A 22,564-nucleotide genomic window follows, 5' to 3' on the forward strand; every position below is an offset into this window, starting at 1 on the left:
TTTATATATTTTCTATATATTTATAATGTTATATATATAATTTATATTATAGATATTTATTATTTATTTATATTATAGATATAAATATATATTATATAATTTATATTATAGATATTATTTATTTTATATTATAGATATAAATATATATTATATAATTATATCTATTATATAATTATAGCTATTATTTATTTATATTATATATAAATATATATTATATATTTAATATAGAATATGTATTTATTTATACATTAAAATAGATATTCAATTATTTATACAAAATATATTCTTTATATATAAATATTTAATTAATAAATAGAAATATTACTATTAGTATTGATTAATATATTAAGTAATATTAATTAATATTGGTTATTAATAGTAATATTTAAATATAAATATTTAGTATATATTTATAATTTTTTATATATATTTATTTTAAATATATATAAAAATTCCCAGTGCTGGTGACAAGAGTTCTGGGAAACTTCCAATCATTTCCTTTATGGTGCATGCCAGAGAACATTTTATTTATGATAAAAATCCACTGTGATTTCCAGCAGAGCTCAAAGAGGTCACCTACATTTGTTAGGAAGCAATTGAATTCCTTTCCCTCCCTCAATAGCTGCACCTGCAAACCTCCTCAGCCCTGGGATAATCTGAATTATCGCTCGTGCTGGGGTGGAGGACAGGAATTGAAACCCTGCCCAGTCCTCAGTGTCCATGAGACAGAGGAAAAGGGTGGTGGGGATGAGAGCAGCTGAATAAATCCATAATGCCCATCTCATTTAGGAGCTGTGGATGGGAGAAGACAATTTCATGTGACCATCACTGGATTCCCAACAGTGATGGCTGTGATTCTCCTGGCTTTTAAAAATCCATGTTGATATTTAAAACATTATTCCAGCCAAGCTGCCACTGCTCAGGATTTAAAACCCACACTCAGATTTGTGTGTCCCCCTTCATTTTGTTGCTTTCCAGTGAAAAACTGCTTTGTCCTGGTGTCCCTGGGGTGGTTTCTGCAGTGCTTCAGCCCCACCACAAGCGCTCTGCTTTGTGCTCCTGCAGGGTTAAGTTGAATCATTTAGGTTGGAGAAGTCCAGCTGTCAGTTTAGCCCGTGTTCACCTCTGAACCCCATCCCCAAGCACCACATCCATGTGGGTTTTGGGCACTTGCAGGGAAAGCAAAGGCCTTTCTTCAAGGCTTGGAGCAGCCTGAGGTTCTGGAAGATGTCCCTGCCCATGGCAGGGGTGGGACTGGATGATTTATTGTCCCTTCCAACCCAAACCATTCTGGTATTTTACAAAATCCTGAGCAGTTGCTGATGGTAACTCTCCCTCTAAGAGGTGAGATCCTCACCATCAAATCCTTCCTGCAGGGCTGCTCCTGTGTCACCTCAGCTGCAAGAGCTGCTTCAGTTTAACACAAACATCCCCAAGCACCTCAGCAGCAGCTGAGTCCAGTCTCCTTAGATCCAGCAGGGAATTACTGCATTCCATCTGAGCTTCATTTCCTCTTGGATTATTTTTGGGAAGCACAACCAGGACATTTCCCATCTCCTCCCTGGCAGCAGCTCTGCTGAGGAGGGAGGTGGCAGAGATGTCTGCTTTATTGCCCTCAGGGGCGTTTGTGACAGATTAATTAGCGAGTTAAGATCTCTTCTGAGCCTGTCAATCCCTGCACAAACGTCTCCAGGCTCCTGCAGGAAGCTCATTCCGCTCAAAGGACGCGTTGTTCCCGCAGGCTCTGGACTTCAGCTTGGATGGGAAGGTGAACCTGACGGAGCTGACGCTGGCGCTGGAGAACGAGCTCCTCATCACCAAGAATGGGGTGCACCAGGCAGCCCTGGCCAGCTTCAAAACGGAGATCAGGCACTTGATGTGAGTCCCAGGGATGGCTTGGCCAAGCAGGAGCTGAGCAGGGAGCAGCTGGTGGGTGCTGGCACTCCCAGGGGCATTGGGGTGGCACTGGAAGGCTCAGCGCTCTGAAAGTGCTCAGAAACTTCTTATTTTGCCTGGGGGAAACACTCAAACCTCTCCATGGATTGCAGAAAAATTCCAAACCAAAAATGAGCAGTGGAAAACCCTTCTGGAGCATGGAGGCCAGCTCTGATAAACTGCTCCTCCTGGGATTTATTTTAAATCTTGAGTGGTTGTGCCCCGGTGCCGGGAGCTCGGCAGCGACGCTCCCGCCGCAGAAAAACGTGGTTGAAAAATAAGGAATGGAAGCAGCAGGCGGTTCCCAGTCTGGGAATGGGCACTGATGGCCAAGGAATGCACAGCCCAGGGCAGAGGCTTCTGGAGTTTCTCAGTACCTTTAATCCAAACTGATCTGGGGCATTGCAGAGGTTCGATGGATATGGAGGTGAGGTACAAGCACACTGTAAATCCCAAAGTTTTTCCTTTGAAAGTCAACACAGTTTGACTTTGTGCTGGACTTGCTGTGAAGGCTTCTCTATTGGAAAGGAAGCTCCAGGGAGAGCTCAGAGCCCCTTGCAGGGTCTGAAGGGGCTCCAGGAGAGCTGGAGAGGGACTGGGGACAAGGGATGGAGGGACAGGACACAGGGAATGGCTCCCAGTGCCAGAGGGCAGGGATGGATGGGAGATTGGGAATTGGGAATTCTGGGCCATGAGGGTGGGCAGGCCCTGGCACAGGGTGCCCAGAGCAGCTGTGGCTGCCCCTGGGTCCCTGGCAGTGTCCAAGGCCAGGCTGGACAGGGCTTGGAGCAGCCTGGGATGGTGGAAGGTGTCCCTGCCATGGCAGGAGTGGAATGGGATGGTCTTGAAGGTCCTTTCCAAACCAAACCATTTCAGGATTTGAATTTGGGGGCTGGAGCACAGCTCAGGGTCTCAAGGGCTGAGGTCTCAGGGTCTGTGGGGACACCAAGACATGTCCAGAGCTATTTGGGTGCAGGTTCAAACCCAGTGACTAAATGCAGTTGATGAGAACCTTGGAGATCTTCCCAAGCTTCTTCTCTGATGTCTCAAACCCCCTTTTTTGGGGGAGCAGTGAGAGCTGACCTAATCCAGGCTGGCTCTGCTCTGCCCAGGGAGAGGTTTGACCAAGTGGCCAGGGAGAAGGAGAAGCTGAGGTCAGACCTGGAGAAAGCAGAGAAGCTGAAATCCCTGATGGCCTCGGAAGTGGACGATCACCACGCCGCCATCGAGCGCCGCAACGAGTACAACCTCAGGTAGGGACCACCCCTCCCTCCTCCTGGGCAGTGCTGCCCTGGCATTGCAGGGACTCTGGTGGCCACCCAGCTTCACCCCAGCAGTGTTTGTCACCTGCTTTCTCTGATGATCTCCTGTCCCCCGTGGTGCCTTGGCAGGAAGCTGGATGAGGAGTACAAGGAGCGAATCGCCGCGCTGAAGAACGAGCTGCGCAGGGAACGGGAGCAAATCCTGCAGCAGGCCAACAAACAGAGGCTGGAGCTGGAGCAGGAGATGGAAAAGCTGAAAACAGATGAGAACTACATCAGGGACCGCCTGGCCCTGGCCCTGAAGGTAACAGGGACCAAACATTTCCCCCAAAAAGCCGGGATACCCTGGGAGGAGAGGGAGTGACTCCTGCAGTTCATGTCAAAAGGATGAGTTCTGGGCTATGTTTAGCTGGCCAGGAGTCATTTAAGCAGCAAGACAGAGGTGTGTCCATGAGAATTGGTGTTTGGGGCACCTCGATGGCTTCTTCCGTGGATTCCTAATCTCCAGTTCAAATCTCTGCTGCCATCAAGTGCGTGTGAGTGTGCCATCAGGAGTGTGTATGTGCATGGCTTTCAGATGAGCTAGGAGATAAAGCCAGGAGATAAAACATCTTGAGCAAGTTTAAAATTAAAATACTCTTTTAACAACAAACAAACCATCCAAAGCAAACTTGCTGTTAATTAATTAGATAATTTATCAAAAGCACAGTGTTCGCCCTTGCTGTGGCAGGAGTGGGTTGTGTGTGGATGGATTCATAATTCCTGTCACCACCAGAAGCTTGGAATAGTGTCATGCTCTGGCTTGAATGGGAGTTACCCTTATTTTGATGAGTTAACACATGCTGATTTTTCCCTCCTCCAAGTGCTGAGGCTGTTGTGGTGTTTTGTGTTTGTTCCAGGAAAACAGCCGCCTGGAAAACGAGCTCTTGGAAACAGGAGAAAAACTGGCCGAGTGTGAAAGTCTGGCAGGCAAACTGCAGAGGAACTTGGAAAATGTCCTGGCTGAGAAGGTAAATCCTCCTTTTCCCAGTGGGGTTTCAGAATTAAATCACTTGTAAGTTGCTACATTTGAGCTGCCAGTTTAACTGATACCCAAATTATCCAGCACAGGTGCCTCGCTGACATGGGCTGCCTTCCTGCTAAGGAAAATACAGATATTCCACCCTAGCTGTAATTTTATTCTCATTAAAGCAGGGAGCCTTAGAGTGAAGCAATCATCTGTGAAAGATCTGCAGGGATTTTTTTGCCTCCCAGTTGTAGGAGTTTTGGATAGACCCAGCTTGCAGGTCCTTTCCAGGGAAGATGATGATGCAGGAGGGAGTGAGGTTTTACATGGCATCGCTGCTGGAATTGGGTGAAAATGAGGTGAACAGCTGTTCATGGCTGTTTTTAATGAAACTTTTCAGAATATCAGCTTCTCCAAAAATGTTTCAATTTGTGCAGCCATAGACTAAGGTTCATATTTTAGAATTTCCAACCTTCTTTAAAGCTTGGGATTATTTACCACACTGAGATGTGTGTATGCCAAGGTGGAAAGCTGTGACCTGCAATCAGAACGAGCACAAGAGCTGTGCTAGGTGGCAGACAGGTTTTTCTGGGGAAGTTACTCATTCTCTGCTTGGAGAAAAGTGGAGTTTCTTCATTTAAGACCAAAATCCAGAGTGGAGAGGGGAGTGCAGGCTGCAGGAATGCTTGGAATGGCATCCATGCCGTCCTGAGCAGGGCTGCAGGGTGGGTGGATAACTGGATATTCCATTCCTGTGTTCCAGTTTGGTGACCTGGATCCCACCAGTGCCGAGTTTTTCCTGCAGGAGGAGAGGCTGGCCCAGATGAGGAGCGAGTATGAGCAGCAGTGCAGGGTAAGAGGAGCTCAGACCTGGCTCCTGTATCCACCAGGAACATCACAGAACCATTGAGGCTGGGAAATCCCTCTCACCTTGAGTCCAGCCATTCCCCCAGCACTGCCAAGCCCTGCCCTGACCGTGTCCCCAAGTGCCACATCCTCACCGCAAACAAAGGCTTGGAGAACTCTTCCCACAGAATCTGGCTGAGGGTTTGGTGCCCCCAGGATGGGCTGGGAGAGGCTCCATGGAGCCCTGTGAATCCACAGTGGCAGGAACTTAAAGGAGAAATAAGATACATCCACATTTTGCCGGTTTTCAGACCGGAAATATTTTTTAAAAAATAAATCTGAAAATAAAAGGTTTGCTTTCTCCTCCAACTTGGGTACTTAAAAGACTTTAAGGTGAGCCTGCAGGTTTTCTATTTACACATCTGCTTTCTGATATCTGCAGAGGTATCAGCTCATCTCCTGCCCAGAGCAGCTGTGGCTGCCTCTGCATCCCTGGAAGTGTCCCAGGCCAGGCTGGACAGGGTTTGGAGCAGCCTGGGATAGTGGAAGGTGTCCTTGCCATGGCAGGAGTGGAACTGGGTGGGATTTAAGGTCCCTTCCAGCCCAAACCATTTTGTGATTCTGTGATCTGTTCTGCAGGATCATTTCCAGTCAATCAAGGGCTGCCTTTGCAGAAGGCTGTTGGATTGGAAACAGCACAGCAGCTCTCTTAGGAAGCTGCAGGTTAAAAGCAAAAATCATCTAGAAATAGGAGTCGATTTGATCTTGCCAAAATGCAGCTGATTTCTCTATTCCTGAGGATGGCAGATACAAATCAGTACTCAAGGTTCACTTCCTGGCCCTTTCAGACCTGCAGGGTTCTGTGTTTGCACATTCAGGGGGTTGTTTTCCTCAATATCTGCTGTTCCTGGGGTGAAGTGCACAGCTCTTGGCACAAAGCCTCGGGATGTTCCACTGGCAGGAGGGAGGAAGGACCAGATGGTAAATGCAGTAATGAAGGGGGTCTCTTTCCTAATTTGATCTTTTGCTTCTGATTTGATTTTTCAAGTAGATGGTGTTTGAAGAGGCATTTCCCAACTGTTTGTAAATGTTACCAAATAAAGCTGCTTTTTAATAAAAGGTCACGGGAAGAAGGAATAGAGGGAAAGCTCCTAGAGTGTTAAACCTTCATCTTTCAGAGTTTGGTATTGAAGAATCATCAGAGAATCCCAGAATGGTTTGGATTGGAAGGGACCTTAAAAACCATCTTGTTCCATCCCCTGCCATGGGCAGGGACGCTTTCTGATATTCCAGGGTGCTCCAAGCCCCATCCAGCCTGGCTTTGGACACATCCAGGGGCAGCCACAGCTGCTCTGGGCACCCTGAGCCAGGGCCTGCCCACCCTCACAGGGAAAATTCCTTCCCAATATCCCATCCATCCCTTCCCTCTGGCAGAGGGAGCCATTCCCCCTTGTTTGGCTGTGGCACTATGGGGTACTGATAAATCCTTCTCTGCTGTAATTCCCACCCAAATGTCCTGTGGTGGCTCTGGGTCGGTGCTCAGCAGCCTTGGTTCCTTTTCACTCAGCTTTTTTTTTGGGTTTATTTTCTCCAGGAGCTGCAGGATCAGATAGATGAGCTGCACTCAGAGCTGCAGCAGTACCGTGCCCAAGGCAAAGTGCTCAGGCCTTCCTTGAAAAATTCCGTGTCAGAAGAGTTTGACATTGTCACAAAGACTCACAGCAACAGCGGGATTGAGCCTGACCAAGGTAAAAGAATAAATCCCTCCTGTAGGACTGAGATCTCTGCTGCAGGAGTTCACAACATCTTCGAGATCATTCCATGAAAACCTTCCCAGGGAGACTTGGTCACCACCTCTAATTTGGTGTTTAATGTTAATTGGGACCGTGACTGCTGAAGCAAATTTAAAGCTGAAATTTGTGTTTGCAGTTACTTGGCTGTGTTTGTGATGGGAGGTTGAGAGCTGCTAAACAAATTTAAATGGATGAAATAATTCTGTTGAGAACTTTGTATATGTTTGTGTCATATAATCAATGCTTTCGTAGTTATATAAATTATTGCTTGATTGCTGTTTCTAAAGGACTTGGTTCAGAAGACTGCAACCCACTAAATATGAGCATAGAGGCAGAAATGGCCATTGAGCAGATGAAGGAGCAACACCACAGGGATCTGCATCACCTCAAACAGGAGCTTGAAGACACAGTAAGTGTTGGACTGAGATGGTCTTTAAAGTCCCTTCCCACCCAAACCAATCTGGGATTCTGTGATCCCAGTAAGAAATAAAGCTGAGCACTTAGGCTTTCTTTCCAGTGAGATCAGTATAAGATGCTGATGTGTAAATCAAAATATTCAGTAGAATGAATATATAAAACTGTCTGGAAATACTGAGGAAAACATCCCTGTAGAACCTTCTGTGGAAAATGAAGGGACCCATCCTGTTTTCCCTTCTGTAGGTGAGCCGCTATGAAAAGCAGCTGGATGAGACAAAAGCTCTCTGGGAAAAGGAGCAAGAGGATATGAGGCAGAAGTATGCTGAGGAGATGGATGTCATGGAAAAACAGATCACTGGCCTTAAAAATCAAATAGCAGAGCTGCAGGGAGAGGCAGCAGCGCTCAGAGAGCAGCAGGAAAAGCTCGACTGTAAATACGACGAGGAGAAAAACAAATTAAAGATGCATTTCGATGAGGAGAAAGCCAATCTGCAGGAGCTGTTGAGGCAGGAGCATGAAGAAGATGTCAGGGCCAGACTGGAGCAGGTGAATGAGAAGTTCAGGCAAGAACGGGAGGAGCTGATCCAGAAGAGTGTCTGGGTGGAGGAGAAGATGAGAGCTGTGGTGCAGACGCTGCAGGAGGAGAAGGGGGAGCTGGAACGTGGCTTCCACGAGCAGGTGAAGAGGCTGGCAGAGGTGCACGCCCTGGAGAAGGAGGAGCTCCAGGAAGAGCTGCTGAGGAAGCACGAGCAGGAGCTGGAGGAGGAAAGGTGAGTGTCACCTCTGGTGGGGACTCTGCTGGAGCTTGGTGACCGGGGTGAACCTAGTCCAGAAACTTCCCTGCTGGGGAATTCTGAGCGTCCTGCCTGCCCAGTGCTGTTTCTGCTCTGTCCCACAGCACTGGGCTGCTCTCCAGGGGTTCTTTTTCTCTTCTGACCTTTCTCAAGCAGATGTTCAGATTCATTTTTAGCTTGCCCAGAGGCACCAGTAGTGTTAAAGCATAACCAGGCATGATTAACTGGAGCTCTGCTCAGGATCCCTGTGCTCCACAAATCCCTGCTTGGTCCTTGTAAAACTCGTGGGTTTTCAGAGTTCTTTGCTGAAGAAGGAAAGGGGTGGCTGGGAAGTGATTTTAGCCAACATGGAGTGTCAAAAGAAACTGAAGGTGCTGGGGGTGATAGCATCTGCCCCCCCCAGAATCTGAGCACAGGAACTGAAGGGCACATATTGCACATGAAACCTTTCCTGAGGACATTTCATGAGTTGTTGCACTTTTCCAAGGCAGTTTTTTCTTTTTTGAACTTTCACCATATTGCCTCAAAATTAACTCCCAGAAACACCCACCCAGTAGTCAGTGGAGGAAAGGAAAACTAATTTCCCAACTTGTTCCATTCAGCCTAGAAAGCTGCTTTAATCTCTGAGGTAGTTTAGTAATATCTTATGTTAACCATGTCTAGGAAAAAAATGGCAAGTGACTATAAGAGAAGAGCATCTCATGCACAAACTCAGTTTTCTGTGGACACACAAACACTTGTGAATAAATATGAAGAAACCCTCCAGAGTCTGGAAGGACGTTACCAGCGAGAGCTGCAGGAACTCGCTGAGCAGCAAAGAGAGGAGAAATCCCAGTGGGAGTTTGAAAGGGATGAAATTGCTCAGGAGGTGGCTGAAGCCCACGAGCAGCTGAAGGAAAGCTTGGCAAGTGAGAAGGCTGTTTCTTCTGCCCTGAGCCGGGAGAAGGATCTCCTGGAGAAAAATTTCAAGGAAGAAGTGAACAAGTTGGTGTGTGAGAGGGAGCAGCTGGAGAAGGAGCTGCGAGAGCTGAGGAGTGCTGCCCAGGAGCAGGAGGAAAAGATGAATGAGAAAATAAACCAGCTCCAAAGTGACCATGAAAAAGAGCTAAAGGAGAAAGATGAACACAGATCTGCAGTGGAGCAAAATGGGAAACTGGTTAGGGAAAAGCTGGAGAGACTGGACAGTGAGTATAAGCGAGAGAAAGAAGAGCTCAATTCCAAACTTCTTGCTTTGGAGAGTTTAAACAGAGACATTTGTGAAAGAGCAGAGACAGAAAAGGCTGAGATGGGTTTGGAAATCTCAGACCTCCGAGGGAAAATACGGAAATTGCAGTGGGAAACGCGGAGTTTTTCCGCCCTGCAGAGCCATTACAGGGTGCTGGAGAGTGAGTATGCAAAAGCTAAGAGCCAGATCGCTGCTTTTCCTGGTGCAGCTCCTCTGGGAGATGAAGGGGATGTTCTCCAAAACCTGCAGAAGGTGCACGAGCAGGCGGTGAAGGAGAACGTCAGGATGGCTGCCCAGATCCTGAGGCTGCGGCACCGGCTGGAAGCAGCAGAGCAGGAGCTTCCGCAGCCTCCCGGCCCCAGCTGCTCCCACCCTGGCTCAGAACCAGAGGAAATAGATGCCAGTTTTGAAGGGCTGCCCAGTGATTGTCAAGATGTAGCTTTGGGGGCAGATTTCAATGTCCTTCCACCTCTGGAGGCTGGTGCTACAGACGTGGAAGAGATGTCGGAGATGGATTGGGATTTGGAGGAGGGATGTGTGAAATCCAGAGCTGGCGGCTGCCCTGAGGCACAGGGGTGTTGGATCCAGGCAAGTCAAGCAGCTCTGGATGCTGATGACCACCAGGATTGTGACCAGAACCTTTCTTGGGTGCCTCTGCCGCCAAAAAAGAGAGATCTGGAGGAAGTTCCCAGGCCAAAAACGCTGCCCAGCGATGTCAACCAGCAGAAGGTTCATCTGCTAAATCACAGAATAGCTCCCAAAAATAAAGGGTTTGTGTCTGAAGGCTTGAAGATGGAGGTGGAGCTGGAGAGGGCTGAAGAAACGAGCGAAGCCTCTCTCCTGCTGGATCACTCTCCTGGGGCAGCAAATGGTGACCTGAGGAGCGTAATAGCTCAACTTTGGAAAAGGATGGAAGAGTTGGAAGACAGGTCCATGGCACAGGCTGAACTTCTGTTGCTGCAAGAAGAAATCCAGGTAGAAAATGAGGATCTGAAAGCTGAAGTGATGCAGTTAATTGAGAAAAATGAAGTGCTGGAAGACAACCTGCGTAGGCTGAGAAGGCTTCGTCGCGAGCAAGAAGAGAGTGAGGCGGAAAGCGTCAAGTTTGAAGAGGAAAACGCCAAATTTCTCGTGGAAGTTAAAGAATTGGAAGATGTTAAAGAGTTGGAAGATGTCCAAGAACAAGACACTCAAGGAAATGTGGATGTGCCCACCACAAGAGGTGGGAAGCTGGAAGAGCGTCCCACTGCATGGACGGGCCAGCGGGACAAGAATTCCCAAAGCCGCAGCGCCGCGCCGCAAGCGGGAAGAGCGGGAATGGAGGAGCCCAAGCCCCAGGTGAAGGAGGAAGCTCTGGGTGATGCAGAGGAGAGGAAGGCAGTGACACAGGGCTTGCAGAGCACGTGCACCGAGCTGCAGCACAAGGTTGACCTGCTGAGGTAACGTAACGCGACCTTCGCCACTAACCCAGCGCTGCCGTGGCTGCTCCTTTAACCACCGTAGTTTTAATTCTGATTTAACTCTGAGTAGCAGACAGTGCTGTGGACTCCTAACTCCTCTAATCCTGGATATAAAGACCACTGGAATAAATAACTGTGTGTGACTTACTCCTCCTGCCAGCACCTGCCAGCTGTCCTGTCTGTGGATTGTCACCGTCACCGTGTGTAGCTCGTCCTCCAGCACAAACCCATTTGTATTTCCATGTCCAAAATCCATGGTAACACTTCCAGAGCGCTTTGTAGCTTTTACTAATATTCACTTCACTCAGTTTGTTCCCTTCTAGAGCTGGATGTTGCTCACAAGGCTAAAATTGCTCCTGTTTTTCCACTCAGTATTTCAGTAGAATCATGGTATTTTGAAATGCTGAAAGTGCTCTTCTGTTTTTCTCAGTATTTAAGTTAATATTAGAGAATTATATGGTAAATACAATTATAAAGCATATATTCATTATATTATATTTATCATAGGTTTTACCTCCATATTTTTAACTGCTGTATTCTGGCAAGGATGTATTTTCTTTTTTTTTCTTTTTTTTTTCTAATGGATAAAATGGCTACAAGTGGCTTAATTATTGTTCAGCACCAGCTTCCTGCAGGAAATTGTTCTTTCAGGTGTCCCATCATGGCTAAGTTATTTCTGTGCAGTCTCCTGAGGACAAAAAAGGCACTTTCCAACTGTGCTGTTCCCAGAATTCTGAATTCCAGCTGGGGGAACAGCTCACTCTCCTGGCAATCTGCATATTGTGGTGTTCAGTTGTTATTTGTAGCTTGAGGACTGAAATATATATAGACTATTAGTGTGAAGCTTTAGATTTTAACTCATTTTAGCTGCTCAAAAACATGCCCCAAAAGCCCAGTTGTTGGTTGGGGTTTTTTTTGAAGTTTGTTGTAAAAATTTGGGGGTTTTTTGAACAAACTCGAGGAGTGCTCCTGCTGAATGAATGTAAAATAGAAATACACCATTTACACATAAAACAAGGCAATTGTAGCTTTGTTTTTGAAGCATTACAGGTAGCTCTTTTCCCCTCTCCAGGTGTCCTGGAGGAACTGTTCTCACTTGTCTCCTGTCTCTGCCACAGGTGCGAGGCCGAGAAGCTCCGCGAGGAAAACGCTGTCCTGAAAAACGAAGTGACTTTATTAAATGAGGAAGGGAGTGCTTCCAGCCTGAAACTGCAGGAGCTGAATGGATCCAGGGAAGAGATGAGGTGAGAATTCCATGGGGAATGTACCCTGTGATGCCTTCAGGCTGTTGCTGTGGCTCAGAGAAGGGTTCATCCCTTCTCTCCGAGCTCCTTCGTGCGTTAGGTGCTGTACAGATCCAAAATGGGGTTATTTCATGGTGCTGTTGGAAATCCAGCAGGTTGACAGGTTTATTCCTCATCCTCTTCCCTTCCCCAGCTTGTTCTGCCCATCCCCAGAGCCAGGCAGGGGTTTAGCTGCAGGCATTGAGGTGACCCAGTAACACACAGGAGCACAGGAGCTGAGCTGATGCAATTATTTGTGCTTCAGTAAAGGCAGGGAGAGGCTCATCCGACAGATTATTCCAGTGGTTGGGTCTTTGGAAAGTGCAGAACCATCCATGATCCTGGGATTATCCTTCCCCTCTAGGAAAGACCCACTGGGGTCACCTTGAGAAGCTGAGCACTTGCCAGGTTGTTGCAGAACAGGGATGCTGAGCAATAAATAAAGAAATACTCACAATTACCATTTCTGGTGGTGTTAAAAGAAAAACCAACTCATTTTTGGAATCATTAAGGTTGGAAAAGACCTCCAAGATCATCAAGTCCAGCCATTCCCCAGCACTGCCAGGGCCACCACTGACCTGTGTCCCCAAGTGCCACATCCACCATGGATTTTAAATCCCTCCAGCCCTTCACTGACCTGGGCAGTAAAGAAATCTTCCCTAATATCCAATCTAAACCTCCCCTGGCACAAATTGAAGGTGATGTCCTCCTGTGCAATCTTGCAGTTGTGTATATTGCTAATTGATTTTAGTGTTAATGAGCTTTCATTTTTCCACAGGCAGAAGATAGAGGCTGTGAGAAAAGAGAAAGTGGCTGTGCAGAAAATGGTTGACAACCTGAAAAAGCAGGTGTGTGGCCTGAGCCCAGAACTTTCTCTGTAGAAATCATCACTGGGTCAAAGCTGTTCCTTGGGACAGTCACAAAGGCAGCAGAGAAGGAGCATTTTATAAGTGTAGACATTTTCATAAATGTTTTATTGCCTCTGAGATTAATTTGAGGCATTGCTTGACCAGCTCATAAGACAAAAGCTGTAATTGTCCAGCTTACAGGCTTGAGAGCACTTTCCACAGCCAACTTGGAAAGTTCATTTGGTAGAAATGCAAAGTTTAAATCTTTTGTTGTGTAGTTTTTATGTGATTCTCTGCAGTAGCTCATGGGAAATAGAGATTGTGATGCAACCTCTACTCATTTCCCAGCTGGCTTGGTCTAGGAATGCTGCCAGTTGTATCCAATGTATTTATTTTAGGGATGGCTTGTTATAATGGGTGAAATAGAAAACTTAATTGCATTTCCCATCCATTTCATCTTGGTATTGCTCAGGAAAATACTTGCTCAGAATCATCTATTAGGATGACCCTCAAAATCCACACCAGCATGGCAAAGTGTGCTGTGTTGGGTGACTGATATGACTGATCTAATCAAGGCTAATTATGACAAATTATTTGGTTGGAGTCACTGTCAGGGTGAGAGTTGTCAGATCTTTAATCACCTTAATAGAAAGGAGATATCCAAAGTCTCATTGCCAGTGTAAAATCTATGCTGTCCCCACTCAGGTGGCGGATCTGAAGACCAGGAACCAACAGCTGGACTCTGAAAATACAGAACTCAGCCAGAGGAACTCCAAAAACCAAGCAGATGTGCAGGATCTCAATCAACAGCTGGCCAGGGTGCTCAAGCAAAAGGAAAGGGAAGAGGGGAAGTGTACCCTGGAAGAATGGGAAAAGGAGAGGCTGCTGCTGAAAGAGGAACTGGAAAACTCCAAAATAGAGGTACAGGATTTGGGAGGACAGTTGGACCTCAGGGGCTTGGGAATTGGCATCTCTGTCCTGGGATGTGTGTGGGATTTCAGAGCTGAGCTTTGTTAAGTGCTGGCTTAACCACAGCAGCAGCCAAAAGCCAGGAGGGAAAAAAGTTTGTCTTGAAACCACAGCTTAGTGATGCCAGATATTTCCCTGCACTCTCCAGCATGGCTGTTATTCATCCAGTGCCATCTCATCCCCATCCAGTGGCTGCAGCATCCTCTGCTTTTAAACTTTGGTGCTCTGTGAGTCTCCTAAACTGAAATCTGAGCCTTTTTATTTTTGTGCAGTCGTCAAATATGGTGTCGTCTTTGGAGGTGGAGGTGTCAAAAATGAAGGTTCAAGCTCATCTCCTGGAGCAGGAGAACCACATCCTGAAGCAGGAGCTGGAGAAGACAAAACAGGTATGGAATCCTGTTGCAAAGAGGAGTTGTGGCTGTCCCTGGATCCCTGGAAGTGTCCAAGGCCAGGCTGGGTGGGTTTGGAACAACCTGGGATAGATTGGATTAATTTTCACCATCTCTTAATGGATGAAAATTAATGGGTGGAAATTGTTAATTTCTTTAAAGAGAGATCATAAAAGTAAGGGAATGTAACTCCTCTTGAAACAGTTTCCAGGTGCAAGGCACAATTCTTCAAATAAGGTTGGGTTCACTTCGACTTTGCCAGAAGAGTTGGTCAAGATAAAGATTTAAAGCTCTAATTAAGGAATGGACAGGGCAAATGGGATTGACAGGAGAACATTTCCCTGGGTAACTGGAGATAACCCATTTTAGCTCCAAATTAGGATTTATTTAAGGAGTGAGCTCTTCCAGCTTGTCCTGTCAGGGAGAATTCCTGTTTCTAAACCCATCTGGAGATATCAGAGTCTCACAACATCTGAGGATAATTTCCTGGAGGGCTCAGTTATCTCCTGTACAAGCACAGTTCAATTGGCTGTAAATATATGCTAATAAACACAGATAATAATGAAGGCTTCAAATGAGTCAGTTCCCTGATTAGGGCTCCACAAAGTCATTTTCTGTAGAGTGTAAAACACTCAGTTGAGGCACCCAGTGCTCAGGGTAGATAATGGTGTTAAAAAGCAAAAGCAGCTGAGGCCTATTCAGAAAGGAGTGGATTGTGGCTGGAGTGTAATTACAGGCAGGAGATGGAATGAGGAAAAGCATCAAGGATAAAGCACTGGGTCACTTGGGAAAAGGATTGGAAGTCAGCAGTGCAGTGGTTTTCCCTCCCTGTGTTTTAGCACAGTGATTTAGATGGGATATTCTGGAAGAATCCCTCCCTGCAAGGGTGGTGAGGCCCTGGCAAAGGCTGCTCCAAGAATTTGTGGCCATTCCTGGATCCCTGGAAGGACAGCTTGGAGCAAACTGGGATAGTGGAAGATGTCCCTGCCTTATTCCAGAGGGATTGGAATTTGGTGACCTTTAAAGGTCCCTTCCAACCCAAACCATTTGGGCATCCCATGATTTTCATGCCAAATCCTGTGACAGCACAGAAATGCAGCTGTGAGGGGTTTGTTTCCCACAGCTGCCCAGATGTCCTGATCTCGCTGACCTTCAAAATGAAGTTTCAAGTTTAATCACTAAAAATGAAAAGCTGCAGAAAGAGAAAGAAGCCCTGAGTGAGGAACTGAACAGATGTATTGATAAGGTAAGAAAGAACTGTAAATCCACATCATTATGTGCTGTTAAAATTCCTGAATCATTATCTGTATCACCAAAACTTGTAAAACTTCCTTGGATGGTGTTTTCCTCACCCTCAAGCCAGATAAAGGCTTAATTTATCCACTGCCTGGATTTTTCCTCTTAGCTGGTCTTAGGAAAGTTTCAATCCTGGAGCACAGCTTTACTGTAATTTGATTATGTAGAAAATTCCAAACATTGCAAGGAGGAGAGGCCTGGATATAAATACTGCAGCAGGACAAGGAAGACAGTGTTCTTGGAGTTTTATTGCATCTCTATCCTACTGTAATTCTGAACTGGAGTAGAGCAGACTGCACACTGTAAATAATAACCCCACTGTGTGGAAATTCAGGGAGCTGAGGGGCTTTTTGCTTTCTTGCATTTTCCTTCCTTCCTTCCTTAGCTTTAACTCCCTCCAGGGCAACCCTTGAAGTCAAATTGAGTCAAGGAAAATTTCCTGAGTTGAGGATTCCTGATGTAATCTCATTGCAGGTAGCTCAGGTCAGCTGCTTGGAGAGTGCCATCAGCAGCTTGGAGCAGGAGCAGAAATCCTGGGAGCAGCAGAGCCAGGCACTGAAAGCACAGCTCAGCCTCTCCCAGGACAAGGTAGGAAACCCTGATTGATGTTACAACCCTGGATAAAAGCACTTTGATTGTCTCTTGCAGTGCTTTTTCTCATGAAAGCCCCCTCCTGATGCCATGCAGCTGAGAATGGCTTTGAGGGGCTTTCAGAGTGATGTTCTTGAAGGACAACAGGAAGCTTGTTAAACACAGTGAGGGATTTTTCTCTCTGCAGCCAACTTACTTTTGCCAATTCCCTCTTCCTGGTGATTCCCAAAATGCTGCAGAGACTCTGCTGCTGCTCCTCTGTCCTGGTGCAGGCTCATCCTTCCCCAGGAATGGGGGATCAAGTGGTTCCCTGCTTGGCTGAGCATTCCTGGAGTTTAAATAATTTAATATTTAATAATTTAATATTAATAATTTAATAATTTAATTCCTGGAGAGTAAACAATTCAAGGGAAAGCTTCTTTCCAGCATATCACAGTAAATGCTCAGGGCTGGAAGATGTTTCTGGTGAGTGCAGCATTGTGGCTCTAGTCAAAGTGGGAGGCTGCGAGCTTGGAACTGAAAGTTGGAAAATTTTATGGAATTATAGAGTTTTAAGGATAGAAAAACCCTCTGAGGTTGACTCCAACCATTCCCCAGCACTGCCAAGGCCACCACTGATCTGTGTCCCCAGGTGCCACATCCACCATGGATTTTAAATCCCTTCAGGGGTTATGGGGACTGCACCACTGCCCTGGGCAGCTGTGCCAATGCTCAAAAACCTTTCCCATGAGGAAATTTTCCCTACTGTCCCTTCTAAACCTCCTCTGACACACCCTGAGGCTGTTTCCTCATCCTGTCCCTTGTTCCCTGGGAGCAGAGCCTGACCCCCTTCAGCTCCACCTTCCTGTCAGGGAGTTGTAGAGAGCAATAAATTCAATTTAACACTTCCAAAGGGAGAAATCAACATTTTAACTTCACTCCTTCCATCAGAGGTCCTAAATACCTGAGAAACCTGATGCACACAGGGAATCTTGGTCCAGCAAAAGCCGAAGCTGTGCTCCTGCTCTTTTACAGGTTCAGAGCCTCAGTGAAACTCTGCAGAGCACCAACCTCCAAATGTCCAGGCTGAAATCCGACCTGCAGGTGACACAGCAGGAGAAGGAAACTCTGAAACAAGAAGTGATGGCATTGCACAAACAGCTGCAGAGCACCAGTGAAAAGGTAAAGGGCTTCGTGGATCTCAGCAGGTAGCTGGAATTGTATATTGGATATCATGTTGCAGGTTTTAAGCTGATTTTTGGGAGCTTTATTTTAAGTGTTGGACGTCAGTCCCTCTCCTGAGTCTCTATTCTTCATTAAAAGAAACCTTTTGCCAATAAACTCCTCCCCCAAATCTGTGGACAATGTATTAATTAACACCTCTCAACTATAAAAATTAAACCAGTCATTGAGAGAGGATCTGATTTTCAGTGCAACTTGGGTTTGAAAGGTACAGAATTATACCAGCCTCTCAGCTAATGAGGATTTGTAACTGAAGGAGGTTGCAGACAGCAGTCTTGGGGTTGCTATTATGAATTCAGTTACTAATTTGGCTTGTTTGCCATGTAATTAAGGAATATTTAATGTCCACGTGGAAAAGAGGCTGTTTCAGAATCCTACAACAAGAGCTAAATTACAGCTATTAGTGCATAATATATAATACTGAGTTCAATTTGGCTCTAAAGAGAGCAAAAATGGCTTTTTTTTGTGTTGCTGAACTCTGTGAACTCCTTGTGCACACAGCTATTCTCTGTGATTTTAGTAGAGGGGGAAGCATTTGGGGTTTGCACGTTGGATTTCTTAAGGGAAAACAGCGAGTGGGCTGGGAGATGGGAATGCTGTGACTTTGGAGCCTGCACTTGCTGAAAATCCACCTAAAACCCACCTGAACAGAGCAAATGTCTGCTTCTTTGTTGAAGGCCTAACCCTGCAATTCTGTCTGTCTTAAGAACCGGGTTCTGGAAGTGGCTGTGCCTCCCTCAGGGCTGCAGGACCAGCGGGGGCTGACCCACTGGGATGAGCTGGAGCAGCCGGCGGAGCAGGAGCAGAGGCTGCTCAGGCAGGAGAACGAGAGGCTGCAGAGGGAAGTGCAGAGCACTAAAACAGACCTGGCTCACTCCAGGGAAAAGGTAACCTGGGCAAGCTGGCAGATGACAGGAGAGCTGGGTTGGGAGCTCTGGAGGTCACTTTGTGTAGGTCACAGTCCAGGCAGGTGCTGAGCATCTCCAGAGAATGAGACGATTCTTGATATTCCTAACGTTTTTCTTGTGCAATTTCTTGGCTCACAGCATTAAGTGGATTATGGGAAGGATGAAGGGAAAAAAGGCCAAAGTATCAAAGCAAATATGTCAGAAATACCCCAGAGTGCCCAGAGCAGCTGTGGCTGCCCCTGGATCCCTGGAAATGTCCAAGGCCAGGTTGGATGAGGCTTGGAGCAACCTGGGATAGTGGAAGGTGTTCCTGACATGGCAGGGGTGGGATGGGATGGGATTTAAGGTCCTTTCCAACCTAAACCTGGGATTCTGAGTCCAAAATCAGCTGGTATTTTAGATGAAGTGGAATTACCCAGAACATCTTTTCACATTTGTTCATCTCTGATCCCCCTCAGATCCGACAGCTGGAATCCACAATCCTTTCCCTAAAACACCAAAAGCATCAAAGCCAGTCAGGGATTGTCAAAGCCATAGAGCAGGAGAAGCTGAGCTTGAAGAGAGAGTGTGAACAGCTCCAGAAGGAGCTGTCATCTGCAAACAGGAAGGTGAGTTTTGGGGTGTAAACACATAAATCAGTGCAGCAGTTTGCATCTCTCAGAAGCTCCAGGGAGAAGCTGGAACTTTCTTCTTCTGCTCTGAGTTTTGTGCTCTTGGTCTCTCACAAATCTGTGTCTGAAGGAGCTGACAGGGCTCTGTGCATCTGCTGTGAGACAGCTCTTGTAGCAAAGCACTTGTACAATTGTTTTTAGGCTTGTCTTGGTATTCAGTGGTTCATGAGGGGGGAAAAAACCAGAAAAAATGAGAAATTGCTGCTTTTCTAAAGAAACTTTAGAAAGTTTCTGTGTGTGTGAAGGTAGAGCTGTAATTTTTAATGTATCCCCCACAGCATGGAGAAAGCATTCCTTTATTTTTTTAATTTTTGTTTTATGGATTTATTTTCTTTATAGATCAGTCAGATGAATTCTCTTGAGCGTGAACTGGAAACCAGCTCTGAAAATGAAGGGCTGAGAAAAAAGCAAGTCAAGCTGGATGATCAGTTAATGGAGGTACTTTTCAATCACTGTTGACTGTGGGCTTTTAGCATGATTTTACTGAATTTATTTTATTTAGAAACAACTTATGGATGTGTAGAAACAGAGAAAACTAATTGAAATTGAAACTAGAAGAATTAACCTCTCCTGAAGTTTAACTCATCTTTCATGACCAAGTTGTGTGGCAAACATCCTGCTCTCTGAAGCATGTTTTTTGTTTAGTCATAATTCAAATACTTCAGATATAAAATCAAATAGCAAAGAAATTTCTGTACTTGAGGCAAGGCTGACACTTCCCTCTTCCTTCCTAAAACATGTTGCCTCAAATTTCCTAACTGATATTTGTGTGATGCTGCTCTTAGTGTAGAAACCTATTCTTATTTCTTCTGAATAATTTGCTGAATTTAAGCTTAATATTAATCTAAATCATGATAAAAAAATCAATTTACACAGCTTACTGTTAATTTAAAGGCATGAGGGAAAACTTCAGTGGAGATTCTTCCAAAAGCTGCTGTAAAAGTTCTGCTGGGGATGGATCATGCTGGATATCAAAATTTAGGAGTCTTTGGTTATAGGAATGGGCAACTTAATTGTGTTTAGTGTGCCCCATAAGGTCAGCCCAGACTTCCAAGGTCTCTCTCAGTAGTCTTGCCTAAATTTGATGTCCTGGATTTGAGTTGAAAGCAAAATATTAAAAAAATAATAAAATTAAAGTAAAAAAATCAAAAAAACTACCATTTTTACTTGTTCCATAAGTGAAAGCATATTTTAGTTGAGCCTTCTATAGCACTTTAAAAATGGCTTCATGTTTTCCATCAAATGGGAGCCATTAGGCTAAAAATCTCATGTAATTAGTAATAAAATTGTAAAAACCTAATTAGGCAATATGAGATTTTGACAAGTTAATGAAAAGACTGTTTATATTCCCTGTGAATTTATTTCTATAGTCTTAATTAAGCTATAGGAAAATACCAAACAATTAAACTCATAAACACCAAGCCTGGGATTGCATTTTCTCCTGAAATGTGTATTTCAAACAGGCAGGATTTTGTTCCTCCTGGTAACCCTTTCCCAGCAGGTGTGTACAAGATTCACTCAGTGATTTGTGATTTCTAACTCTCTCTTTTGTGCCTGTTCTCCTTTTGTCCATGGCTAACCTGGCTAGAACTCAGTGGTTGGAAGTAGCAGAGAAGGGGGCAGTTCTCTCTCTGAAATAGTGTGTGAAGGTAGAGCAATAATTTTTAATGTATCCCCCCACAGCATGGAGAAAACATTCCTTTATTTTTAATTTTAATTTTTTTATGGATTTATTTTCTTTTTATTCCATGCATCTCTAAAGTAAAGAAGCCACTATTCATTTCAATGTCAATTTTGGACAGCAGCCCCAGGTTCTGTGTGGTTAAAGTGTGGTTCTGTATCCCAAGGAGCTGCGTGTTCCTAAGGGGGGTTGCCATAAAAATGGAGAGAAATCACCCTGTTGCTTCCAAAAGAATTAAAATTGGAAGTGAGAGAATGAAAAGTGGCTTCCTGCTCCCCCACTGACTGCAAGGCTTGAAGGTGTTTGCATATTTACCTCTGGTGCCTGCATGCTTTTCCACCAGACTGTCCAATATTTCCTTAAATTAATTAATTTCTGATCCCACTTGGCATCATCCTGATAGTTTAGCAAGCTCGTGGTTGTTCCATTTTCTTCCACAGATGAATACAGCAGGGTTATCTTCTTCTCATTGTTGTTTCATTAGTATTTTATTTCCAAGATGCTGTTAACACTAATTGACTGTTTCCTCATTAGTTACTCGTGTGCTTCACAACATGACAGGAACCCTGAAGGAAATTGCACCAAAAGCTCATTATTTTCACTGTTTATATTGTCAGGAAAAGAACAGTTCTTTTACAGACAAAGAGAGTCCCAGAATAGCTTTAAAAAGTACAAATAGTTTTATTTTGAAGTATTTATAAACCTGGTTTCTGTTCACCTGGACCAGCAGAGATAGGGATGATAACAGGGCCAGAAGAACTGCACCATTGTGAAAAATATTTACAGTGTGAGATGAAGTCAATAACTGAAATATTACCCAAATTGATAATTTTGCCAGTTGTGGAAGGGAAATTAAAATCCCCAAGATGATATTACACACCTTTTCCTAAGGGAACAGAGAAATGGTTTTAAGGCAACAGGATCTTTATGGGAAGAAATTATTAATGCTACACAAATTGCAAATGAGTTTGTGTGAACCATCAGGGATTTTTTTAATGTCCAGTTCTGGTCCTTTTTAGTTTAATTAACTCTTCCAACTGTGAGTTATTTACCTGGGTTTTACTTTAGTCTGGAGAAATTCTAAATTATTTCATGTGGCTGTTAGCTCCACAGTTAGGAATGAACATTAGGAAATATCTGAATACTGAATTCTGTATATAATATCAGAGATAAATGTTCCCTCTCCATCCTAAAGATGAGAAATAATCACCACAACTAATATCAGGAAATGAGATGGGAAATTATTGCTACTTGAAGCTCCCCAACTAAACTTTGTTAGGAATTCACCAAAAACTCAGTGACTTTTATAGTTCAGGCCTGAAATGATGACTCTTGTGTGAAATTCCATTTTTTTTCACCTTCTATCACCGAGCCCAGGCTCGTTTCTCTCACACACAAGAAATCTGAGAGCTTCTCACAGACCCACCCTGGCATCATTGAATCTTTTGAATTTTGGGGTTTTCTAGTTTGGATTTTGGGATTGATTTCTCTTTTTTCCCTTCCCCAGATGCTCCAGTCCGGGGGGATGCATAGCCAGAGCTCCCAGCTGCCAGGCTGTGCCATGGTGCCCAGGGAACAATTCCTGCAGCTCCAACAGCAGCTGCTGCAGGCAGAGAGGAGGAGTCAGCACCTCCAGGAAGAGCTCGAGAGCAGACCCTCGGCAACAAACATGCAGCAGGTAAGGCTGAAAAGGGAAAAATTTGAATTATTTGGATTTTTTTTGGTGGTTTTTGTCTGTTTTTTTTAAAAAATTCTGGTGAGATCCGTTCTCTGTTTATGCCAGTTCAAAAATTAAACTTCATGCCAGCCAAGGGTATGTGCAAAAAATTCTGTTTAGCATGGTTAGCCTGAGCTTCATTCTGAAATCTTCTTAATTTTGTTTTTTGAGATCAAACCACTCCCATCCACATTTAACTGGCTTTTCTCCTCCTGCTCCATGTGCAGTAAGTGTTTATAAGGTTTTTTTTTT

At 45.0% G+C, this 22,564-nt stretch overlaps 1 protein-coding gene across 7 annotated transcripts in view; it reads left to right on the plus strand.

Moving 5' to 3' along the window:
• The window catches only part of NIN (ninein), a 60,540-nt gene that overhangs the window by 27,008 nt on the left and 10,968 nt on the right, over positions 1-22,564 (plus strand). For 4 of the 7 annotated variants that reach the window (XM_015631925.1, XM_015631924.3, XM_019007100.1 and 1 more), the window contains exons 9-28: positions 1,742-1,878; positions 3,048-3,188; positions 3,327-3,501; positions 4,097-4,207; positions 4,967-5,056; positions 6,644-6,797; positions 7,130-7,251; positions 7,503-8,029; positions 8,717-10,717; positions 11,857-11,982; positions 12,800-12,869; positions 13,575-13,790; positions 14,111-14,224; positions 15,351-15,473; positions 15,998-16,111; positions 17,129-17,275; positions 18,043-18,222; positions 18,702-18,851; positions 19,254-19,352; positions 22,103-22,273. In XM_015631925.1, coding sequence (XP_015487411.1) covers positions 1,742-1,878; positions 3,048-3,188; positions 3,327-3,501; positions 4,097-4,207; positions 4,967-5,056; positions 6,644-6,797; positions 7,130-7,251; positions 7,503-8,029; positions 8,717-10,717; positions 11,857-11,982; positions 12,800-12,869; positions 13,575-13,790; positions 14,111-14,224; positions 15,351-15,473; positions 15,998-16,111; positions 17,129-17,275; positions 18,043-18,222; positions 18,702-18,851; positions 19,254-19,352; positions 22,103-22,273 — 4,968 coding nt within the window. Of the gene's footprint in view, positions 1-1,741; positions 1,879-3,047; positions 3,189-3,326; positions 3,502-4,096; positions 4,208-4,966; positions 5,057-6,643; positions 6,798-7,129; positions 7,252-7,502; positions 8,030-8,716; positions 10,718-11,856; positions 11,983-12,799; positions 12,870-13,574; positions 13,791-14,110; positions 14,225-15,350; positions 15,474-15,997; positions 16,112-17,128; positions 17,276-18,012; positions 18,223-18,701; positions 18,852-19,253; positions 19,353-20,502; positions 20,564-22,102; positions 22,274-22,564 lie in introns of those variants that run through there. The other 3 variants (XM_015631928.1, XM_015631930.1, XM_015631929.3) reach the window with 3 other exon arrangements.

The sequence above is a fragment of the Parus major genome, chromosome 5, assembly GCF_001522545.3.
Source record: "Parus major isolate Abel chromosome 5, Parus_major1.1, whole genome shotgun sequence".
In the NCBI taxonomy this organism is placed as follows: Eukaryota; Metazoa; Chordata; class Aves; order Passeriformes; family Paridae; genus Parus; species Parus major.